At 42.5% G+C, this 10000-nt stretch overlaps 2 protein-coding genes across 5 annotated transcripts in view; one reads left to right on the top strand and one right to left on the bottom strand.

Moving 5' to 3' along the window:
* Nucleotides 1-3443, bottom strand: part of cul4a (cullin 4A) — a 52431-nt gene extending 48988 nt beyond the window's left edge. The window contains exons 1-4 of one of the 2 annotated variants that reach the window (XM_081361808.1): nucleotides 3191-3443; nucleotides 2628-2743; nucleotides 926-1029; nucleotides 696-765 (exon numbers count right to left, since the gene is read on the bottom strand). In XM_081361808.1, the coding sequence (XP_081217934.1) occupies nucleotides 696-765; nucleotides 926-1029; nucleotides 2628-2743; nucleotides 3191-3293 (393 nt within the window). In that variant the 5' untranslated portion in view covers nucleotides 3294-3443. Of the gene's footprint in view, nucleotides 1-695; nucleotides 766-925; nucleotides 1030-1893; nucleotides 1976-2627; nucleotides 2744-3190 lie in introns of those variants that run through there. The other variant, XM_081361809.1, reaches the window with a different exon arrangement.
* The window catches only part of pcid2 (PCI domain containing 2), a 12294-nt gene continuing 4907 nt past the window's right edge, over nucleotides 2614-10000 (top strand). The window contains exons 1-9 of one of the 3 annotated variants that reach the window (XM_081361812.1): nucleotides 2614-3243; nucleotides 4623-4687; nucleotides 4781-4870; nucleotides 5347-5420; nucleotides 6279-6344; nucleotides 6439-6480; nucleotides 6771-6825; nucleotides 6927-7030; nucleotides 7516-7591. In XM_081361812.1, the coding sequence (XP_081217938.1) occupies nucleotides 4652-4687; nucleotides 4781-4870; nucleotides 5347-5420; nucleotides 6279-6344; nucleotides 6439-6480; nucleotides 6771-6825; nucleotides 6927-7030; nucleotides 7516-7591 (543 nt within the window). In that variant the 5' untranslated portion in view covers nucleotides 2614-3243; nucleotides 4623-4651. Of the gene's footprint in view, nucleotides 3244-4106; nucleotides 4257-4622; nucleotides 4688-4780; nucleotides 4871-5346; nucleotides 5421-6278; nucleotides 6345-6438; nucleotides 6481-6770; nucleotides 6826-6926; nucleotides 7031-7515; nucleotides 7592-10000 lie in introns of those variants that run through there. The other 2 variants (XM_081361810.1, XM_081361811.1) reach the window with 2 other exon arrangements.

Raw genomic sequence — 10000 nt, 5'->3', positions numbered from 1 at the left:
CTGCTCTCTCTCTGTCCACACACACACACACACACACACACACACACACACACACACACACACACACACACATCCTCGATGTGCTGTAGGTCACAGTGTCTACAGATCCTCTGCTCTCTCTCTGTCCACACACACACACACACACTCATCCTCGATGTGCTGTAGGTCACAGTGTCTACAGATCCTCTGCTCTCTCTCTGTCCACACACACACACACACACACACACACACACACACACACACACACACACACACTCATCCTCGATGTGCTGTAGGTCACAGTGTCTACAGATCCTCTGCTCTCTGTCCATGTTAGTCTACGTCTTCCTCTCTCTATCTCTAGATCATGGTCACTTAATCTGTATTTGGAGAGGATTTGTCTTTCTTTAAAATGTTTAATAAATAGATAACTGGCCAATTTAGTGGTTCTATTGAGGGTCGAGTAACATTGGAGTTTATTCTGGAGGGCAAAATGTGCTTTTAGTGATTCATCATGAGTGACTTTTAGATGTTTGTGGATTTCGTTAATGATAGGTTTGGGGTTGATGGGGAGTATATTCTGATGGAATATACACTCACTCACTCACTCACTCACTCACTCACTCACACTCACTCACTCACTCACTCACTCACTCACTCACTCACTCACACACTCTCTCTCACTCTCACTCTCTCTCTCACTCTCACACTCTCACCGTCTGTCTGCAGTGGTCCTGCCAGCATCGGTTCATCCTCTTCAGGAAGGACAGGCTGTCCAGCGACTCTGTGCGACACTGTTAAGGGCTGCTTTATCGTCTACTGATGATCTACGACACACACACACACACACACACACACACACACACACACACACACACCAGCTGACGGAGCAAAGCAAGCGTTATCTGTGAAGCACAGCTGGCAAACACACACTGATGAAGGATATTCCCTGAACTGATGGATCTGAGCTCGAACGTGGTCTTCACACACTTGACGAAGCTGCTTGTATAACATGGGCGACACTTTATACGAGCACAGATTCTCCACGGCCTGCGGAGACAAAAACACACACACACACACGTGGGTGAGGAATCATGGGTAACTGGTATGAACACCAGATGATAATCTCACATTCTAAAATAAAAGCACATCTGCAAGTCAAGAACTGCTCAATATAGTGACATTGACTGACAAAACACACTTTGGCTTGTTCAGTCTGTGTTTAGGCAAACAGTCTGTACATTTATTATATTTCAATCAAATAATAACAATTGAGTAAATGTGCTTTCTGTGTCCATTTTCATTCCTCTTTGAAATGATGACACTACAGTCACATAGACATCATACATAAAACATAAAACACCTGTTCACACTTTACTGTACAATTACTGATATATAAAAGTTTGGAAACATTAAAAAGTGTTAATGTTTCTGAAAGAGTCTCTTCTGCTCACCAAAGCTGGGTTTATCTGTGAGCAGAATACACACTTACAGAAACTTTTGACCGATAGTGTGTAATATGGTCAAAATCAGCATTGGCGAGAATATGAAACAGCGTCACTCGAGACTCGACAGCTGGCCGGTCACACGTTTATGAATTCTAACAATGCATGAACGTGAACGCCGCTCGGGACAGCTGACGGTCAGCGCTGCATCGCCACGCAAGATCAAACCCTGATCATTTAAATATTCAAGCGCAAGAAGACGTGAAAGGAGTTCATTCCGTTACTCTTCGCGCTTTGGGTTTAAAAAAGGTATTATTATTTTTATTAGATCAGTGCATTCGCTCTTAAAGTGACGGCAGCCTAATATTCCTGATGCTGTCTGTGTTTTTAATGTTAATCAAACAACAATAAAAATCTGAATCGCTCCCACAGCATCTCTCAGCACACACACACACACACACACACACACCTGGTAGAGTTCCTCCAGGTTATACTGGATGGAGGTGCTGTTCTGAATCGCTCCCACAGCATCTCTCAGCACACACACACACACACACACACACACACACACACCTGGTAGAGTTCCTCCAGGTTATACTGGATGGAGGTGCTGTTCTGAATCGCTCCCACAGCATCTCTCAGCACACACACACACACACACACACACACACACACCTGGTAGAGTTCCTCCAGGTTATACTGGATGGAGGTGCTGTTCTGAATCGCTCCCACAGCATCTCTCAGCACACACACACACACACACACACACACACACACACACACACACCTGGTAGAGTTCCTCCAGGTTATACTGGATGGAGGTGCTGTTCTGAATCGCTCCCACAGCATCTCTCAGCACACACACACACACACACACACACACACACACACACACACACCTGGTAGAGTTCCTCCAGGTTATACTGGATGGAGGTGCTGTTCTGAATCGCTCCCACAGCATCTCTCAGCACACACACACACACACACACACACACACACACACCTGGTAGAGTTCCTCCAGGTTATACTGGATGGAGGTGCTGTTCTGAATCGCTCCCACAGCATCTCTCAGCACACACACACACACACACACACACACACACACACACACACACCTGGTAGAGTTCCTCCAGGTTATACTGGATGGAGGTGCTGTTCTGAATCGCTCCCACAGCATCTCTCAGCACACACACACACACACACCTGGTAGAGTTCCTCCAGGTTATACTGGATGGAGGTGCTGTTCTGAATCGCTCCCACAGCATCTCTCAGCTTCAGCCACGTGTCCTCGGTGTAGCTGTCAGTCAACTTCGGTCTGTCTGTGAACACACACACAGAAACAAACACACAGAAACACAAACACGCACGCACACACACACACACACACACACACACACACACACACACACACACACAGAAACACATCCACACACAAACACACAGAAACAAACACACAGAAACGCATCCACACACACACACATCCACACACAAACACACAGAAACAAACACACAGAAACGCATCCACACACACACACACAGAAACACATCCACACACAGAAACACATCCACACACAAACACGCGCACGCACACACACACAGAAACAAACACACACAAACGCATCCACCCACACACACACCATACTGTTTAATATATAGTTTGATTTCAGCAGTAGCTGACAGATGTGATCAGGCTTCCTGCGACTGACACACAGATTCATCACTAACAGCTCTGGCGTTAGTTCTAGCTCTAGTTGAGTGAAACTCACCTTTAAAGTTCTTTATGATCAGTTTCTTAGACGCTCCTGCTTTGGCTGGTTTGGTGAGTCCATTAAAGTTCGATTTCTGATTGTGCTGAATGTCTTCTGCCATAATTTGATCTTGGTTAATATTATTCACACATGAAATATCATAAACGCAGAGAGTGACTCGATCTCTGTTAGCTGTTAGCTATCAAAACACACAGCCAAACTAGAACCTGAGCCATGGAAGCGGCTCCAAACCCTCGTGGAGTGAGTTCGGCTTCTGCTGTGGATCGACACGACACACGCCTACACACACATGAGCAGATATTCATCAGATAATAATCATATTTACTCCATATTCACTCTGACTGATCCGCGCCGCGGCGAGCTGCATAACAAGATGGCAAACAAACAGCGAATCTGCCGCCGGAGAATCAGCAGGCAGACAAACACACACCTCGCTTCAAAGAAACTTCTACAGAATAAAACATAGATTTAAATAATTAAATAAAAAATTAAACTCGAAACCATGACTTTACGTCATAAGTTGGACTTTTATGACTGATGATTTCGACTTTTTATCTCATAATGTTGACCTTTTTGGTTATATGTATGATTTGTGACCGTTTCCATTTTTTATTTCATGATGACTTTAAAAAAAAAAAAAAAAACTTTTATTTTATAAGTATGACTTAGTATGCCATAATTTAAACTTTTTATCTCATAATTATGACTTTTAAGTCACAATTTCGACACACTTTTCACGTCATAATAACAAGCTCAACTGACTGAAATATTGTTTTTGTTGACAAACTTTAACACAATAGTTAGTCTTCATATGTTTTCTTCAGCTAAACCTTTTAATTACATAGCAGAATCGTGTTATAATAAACCACAATTTGATATATATATATAACCGATCTTTAATGTTGCTTAAACTGAGGTACTTTATTAATATTTCCATTTGTGGAAAGTGCAGAATGGTCTCCAAAACTGCGTGTTCACTGGTGTAAACAGGAAGTGCTGGCGTGACGTCAGCGGGTCTGCAGTGAAGCCAAGCACGCGCGCAAAGGGATGTGAGTTGATTTGGGTAAATAAATAAAAAATAGTTATTTCAATTTAGTCGCTTGTATAATATAATGTTTATAACGCATATATACACGTAATAACGCGTCTTGAATAATCTATAAACGAGTGAATGGATTAGCAGCTGCGCTAGATCGAGGGTTTCTCACACACTAGTGTTTTCACAGCGCACACTACACACTTCACTACTGGACTTCACTACACACTTCACTACTGGACTTCACTACACACCGGATGGCCTTCGTGTTCTGCTGCGAGTGTGTTTTACTGTAGACAGCAGCATTTCTGCTGAATGTGTCACTAGGCGACATTATAAACACTGACTGACTGACTGAGTGTGTGTGTGTGTGTGTGTGTGTTCTTGTTCCAGCTGCACTGGGTCAGAGGTCAGAGGTCAGGATGGCGCACATCACACTCAATCAGTACCTGCAGCAGGTGAGTCCGTGCACTGCCGTGTGAAGGGTCACTGGAGCTCCTCTTCTGCTATAATGTGTGTGTGTGTGTGTGTGTGTGTGTATGTTCTGGAAGGTTCTGGAGGCCATAGACAACAGAGACGGGCCGTTCTGTGCAGAGATGCTGTCCTTCAAACACCCGCATGTGGCCAACCCTCGCCTGCAGGTGAGTGTGTGTGTGTGTGTGTGTGTGTGAGAGAGAGAGAGTGTGTGTGTGAGAGAGAGAGAGAGAGAGAGAGAGAGTGTGTGTGTGTGTGTGTGAGAGAGAGAGTGTGTGTGAGAGAGAGAGAGTGAGAGAGAGTGTGTGTGTGAGAGAGAGAGAGAGAGAGAGTGTGTGTGTGTGTGTGTGTGTGTGTGTGTGTGTGTGTGTGTGAGAGAGAGTGTGTGTGTGTGTGTGTGTGTGAGAGAGAGAGAGAGAGAGAGTGTGTGTGTGAGAGAGAGTGTGTGTGAGAGAGAGAGAGAGTGTGTGTGTGAGAGAGAGAGAACGAGAGAGTGTGTGTGAGAGAGAGAGTGTGTGAGAGAGAGAGAGAGAGAGTGTGTGTGTGTGTGTGTGTGTGTGTAGCTCACAGATGCATGATTACTAACGTGTGTGTGTGTGTGTGTGTGTGTGTGTGTGTGTGTGTGTGTGTGTGTGTGTCACAGCTGTGCAGTCCGGAGGAGAAGTGTCAGCAGCTGCTGGAGCCGCCGTACGACGAGATGGTGGCCGCTCACCTCAGGTGCGAATTGCGATTCTTTTATCTTTTTTTTTCTTTTTTTATACTTTATTTTAAGGATTTTTCAAGTTAAAACACAGAACAAACAGCACTGGCTCGGACTATACACTCAAGAAAGAGGAAGAAAGCTGCATAACAGTCTAGGTGTCCAGAGGGGAGACGTCACTGAGTCGTCAGCAGAACCCCTTTCAGGAGAATCAGTCCTCAAAACTCGGAGTCTTTCCATCCGTATGACAGAGATCATGTCCATAATCCACATCTGGAAGGGTGATCTCCAGCACTCGTCTCTTAGCCACGCCCACGGCCAGCATTCGGGACTGTTGCGCTGCTCCCGCTGTGAGAAGCCGAAGACGGAGAGTTCAGCGTCCGGTGGGAGAGGCTTACTGTGAGCCTTGGAGTCCCAGCCAGAAATGCCTGACCAAAATCCAAACAATAAAGGGCAAAACCAGAAAGCATGAGAGGCTGTATCCTCTGCCAGCGTACACCTGTCCACACCGGTGAAACACAGGGGAAAGGTTATGCAGTCTGGCTTTAGTGTAATGCAAGCGGTGGATAACTTTGAATGGGATCAGTTGACTGAACAGGCATGTGTCGTGGCCAAGCACCGGCCCACGCGTCTCCTAGGCTTTCCTCCCAGGCCTCTTTAAATCTCACAGTAGGGGCTGAAAGGCAGCTTCCACATAAACAAACACATTTAGAAATAAGATGCCTAGAGTCAGGAGGATTAAGAAGAACATCGGAACAGACATGCTTCTCCGGGAGGAGTTCAGAATGAAACTCCTTTATCGTGTGTGTGTTCACTGTGTGTGTGTGTGTGTGTGTGTGTTCACACTCACAGGCGTCTCGTCTCTTCCTCTGCAGGTGCACGTTCGCTGTGTCCAATCATGACTTTGTGGAGGCCTACAAATGCCAGACGGTGGTGGTTCAATATCCTTTTATTCGGGATCTTCTAGTGTAATGCAGTGCGCTCGTGTGTGTGTGTGGAGAGTGTTTGCTGTGTGTGACCTTAACGCAGCTGAACATCATTTCTGCGGGCGTTTCAGGCTCATAAAGAGGAGAACTGGTGAGACGTGGCTTATGGAATTGTGTTGTTAAGAAAAAATAGAGTTGATACCCGGGTCAAAACTGACCCGGAACATACAAGGTGCTGTAATTTAATTTAATGGTTATATCTGCAAAAAAAAATATGTAGAAAAATTTGAACAAAGAAAATGTGCATTTTGATCTTAATCCATTTGCAAAGCTTTTTTTCCTGTACTAAAATTTATGTATTTTTTTTAGAAATTTGTATGTAGCAGTTCTGGGTCAAACCATAAACACAGTGACAGTCTCTGATGATTGCTGTGCTTTCAGGGCTCTGCCGATCATGTTTGCCGTGACCCTCGACCTCAGGATATTTGCCAATAATGTGAGTGGAACTCATTCATCAGTGGATCTGCAACAGATGCAGCGTCTCACGGCCTGTGTGTGTGTGTGTGTGTGTGTGTGTGTGTGTGTGTGTGTGTGTAGGCGGAGCAGCAGCTGCAGGTGAAGGGGAAGGGGAATGTTGGAGACATGCTGGAGAAAGCAGCGGATCAGTTGATGAGCTGCTTCAGAGTCTGTGCCAACGACAAGTGAGCTATTACTTTAATAAAACATTACAGAAGTAGCCTTAACAGGACAAAAGAATTATGAAAGTATATTACAGTATTAATATTATAACAGCAGCAGCAGATCTATTCCGCCTTGATCAAACATCAATATTGTCGTATCCATCACCAGTTTTCATGACAGAGCATTATTAATAATTTACTGTCAATTTTGATGAGTCCTTGATGAATAAAAGTTCTACTTTTTGGAAAAAAACAACTTTTGAACAGTTTGGTATAATTGAATGCTAAACGATAAAAAATAATTAGTTTCTACCACTTATTTATACACTTATTTATCAAAACAACATGTTTGTGTTGCATAAAACAAACTGAGCGAACTTTCACACTTGTTGTCAATCAGCTGTTGCATTGAATCAATCTGAACTGTATAGAGCACTGCATAAATACTATACTATAGAAGCACTGTAGAACTAAAGGCATGTGACGTGTGCTTGTGTTTGTTTCAGTCGCACTGGGATCGATGACTCAAAGAGATGGGGAATGTTGTTTCTGATCAATCAGCTCTTCAAGATCTATTTCAAAGTAAGAGTCTAGAGTTTTTATTAATATTCTGGAAACACTTTACAATTAGGCCTGTCACGATAACAAATTTTGCTGGACGATAAATTGTCCAAGAAATTATCGCGATAAACGATAATATTGTCGCTCTGAGACCATTTTCATTTAATATAATTATAATGGCATAATAATGCAGGTACACCTTTTTGAACGATCTATAAACTTTTATTTCTAAAGAATATTAAACATTGAAAACGGAAAACATTTTAAATATCCAAAAAAATGAACAAAACAACCAAAAACAATGAAAGCAATGGACTCTTAGTGTCTGTTAACAAAATAAATGTCTGTTAATAAATAAAATGAAACAAAATTGCACTTCAAAAAATATTAAACATTAGACTTTAGACATTATTAAATAGTGATACATTCCATAACAGGCAAAACTGACAGTTAGGACCTTTGTAAACAAATAAAAAAAAGCCTCAACAAGCCATATCGCACAATTTTGCACTGTTACTCCTGTTACTTTGTCAAGTGATTGTGTACTGTCGGGAAGACGGAGACGCACTTTATTGCGTGCAGGGCTCGACATTAAGGCTTGTCCGCTTGTCCGGGACAAGTGGATTTTTTTGTAGGACAAGTGGAAGAGAAAATTAGTTGTCCCACTGGACAAGTTAAATTTCAAACAAAATAAAATGCCATGTTACTTAACGTTATGTGCCACTCATTACGTCTATAATTTTACAGATTTAATTTTACCGATTTGAGACGTCGCATCACTGCCAGATCCAAACTGTGCTTTCGCGCGTTGCCTGGCGCTGAGCCAGAGTCGGACGCGTTCAGCGCTGTCATATATCACAACTATGCAGTGTTTTTAACCTCATAATGTTTATTTTAGGTTTCAGATATTTAAATACACATAAGCACGAGTAAAACAATACATTTGGAGTTTGTAAAATACACACTGATGTCTGTGGAAGCAGCAATAACAATCTATTCAAATATAATTTGCCGACATGTGTTATTCATATCAGACCAACATAGTGGAAGTAACTTAACTATAAAGTTTACTCTATTCTTCTCAGTTCACCGGCCACGTTCTTGCATTTATTTCGGGAGAAACTGATGAATTCACGTGCTGTAAATCCGACTGACAGGACAACATTGCGGCGCCCATCTCACGTTATAGATCAAGATTATTTATAAAGGTTTTTAAACGACCAAACGCACTCACTTGCACGTATTTAAGAATCGGAATATCAGATAGGCTGATTGATGACATGGTAAGCAAGTTTGTGAATATTTTGGATAAAAAAGGAAAAGCGAAATAAAAGCGACATCTGTCATACAGTATTATTGTGGCTGCGGTGTATCGCGTGACGCGTCGCCACGGAAACGTTAAAGGGAACGTTCGCCTTGAAAAACCTCACTCTGGGGGTGGGGTGTCAAGTTAGAATATTTTAAACTTACTCGTGAAAGGGTTAAAGAAAAGATCAAAAATAAATATATGTGTGTGCTGTAAAGTGGTTAAAAAAAAATCGGAATCAGCAGGTCAAACTCAATGAAAAACCGGGAATCGGCCTAGAAAATTGTAATCTGTGCATCTTTTTTAAAATTGCAAAAATGCAAAAAATGCAAAAGATGCTTTTTTAAAATTGCATCTTTTTTAAAAAAAAATTTAAAATTATTTTAGATATAGTGTACAGTAAGTCTAGCTAGCTTGTCTGAGGATACCTACAAGAGTCACCACTACCTCTGGTGATACACTGCGCACCAGTGTGCAAAGTATTACTTTGTATTATGGAGTCTGGAGATCCTTATTTCTTGTTGAAGGGGAACTCTGTTCCTGGGACACGTTCCTTTCTACTGTTTCAACTGAATTTTATTAATATTGATAGTGTTTGGATTCTTTCAATGTTTTTTTTTTAATTCTGCATTAGGAAAACACAAAAAATAAATAAATGATAAAATTATAAATCTTTACCCGGACAAGTGACTTTTGTGCATGGACAAGTAAAACATAAATTTACTTGTCCGAAGGACAAGTGCCTCAAAAAGTTAATGTCAAGCCCTGGCGTGTATGATACGCACTGAAAATACTTGGTTAGGATTAGGGGTGAGGAGTGCGTGCGTATTACACGCCATAAAGAGCGTATCATATGCACGCAAAAACTATTTTTGGCGTATAAATGGCACGAGAAATAACATTCGTGGTATAGATACGCATTTTCATGTGATCGGGCTCGCTGTCGCAACTCACAACTAGCGTCTTCTCTCTCTCCCGGCAGTCGCCGCAAACAGTCCCGCCGGCGCTTTCCCATACAAAGACCATGTGACTGACAAGCGCCGCGGCGCCGCCTTCTCACACAAAGACCATGCAACTGACAACAAGAGGGTTCACTCCTCCTATACGCTAAAGAACCGAGCGAG

Source organism: Scardinius erythrophthalmus, assembly GCF_964197995.2.
Source record: "Scardinius erythrophthalmus genome assembly, chromosome: 3".
Taxonomy (NCBI): domain Eukaryota; kingdom Metazoa; phylum Chordata; class Actinopteri; order Cypriniformes; family Leuciscidae; genus Scardinius; species Scardinius erythrophthalmus.
This window is presented reverse-complemented; position numbering and strand designations above follow the sequence as displayed.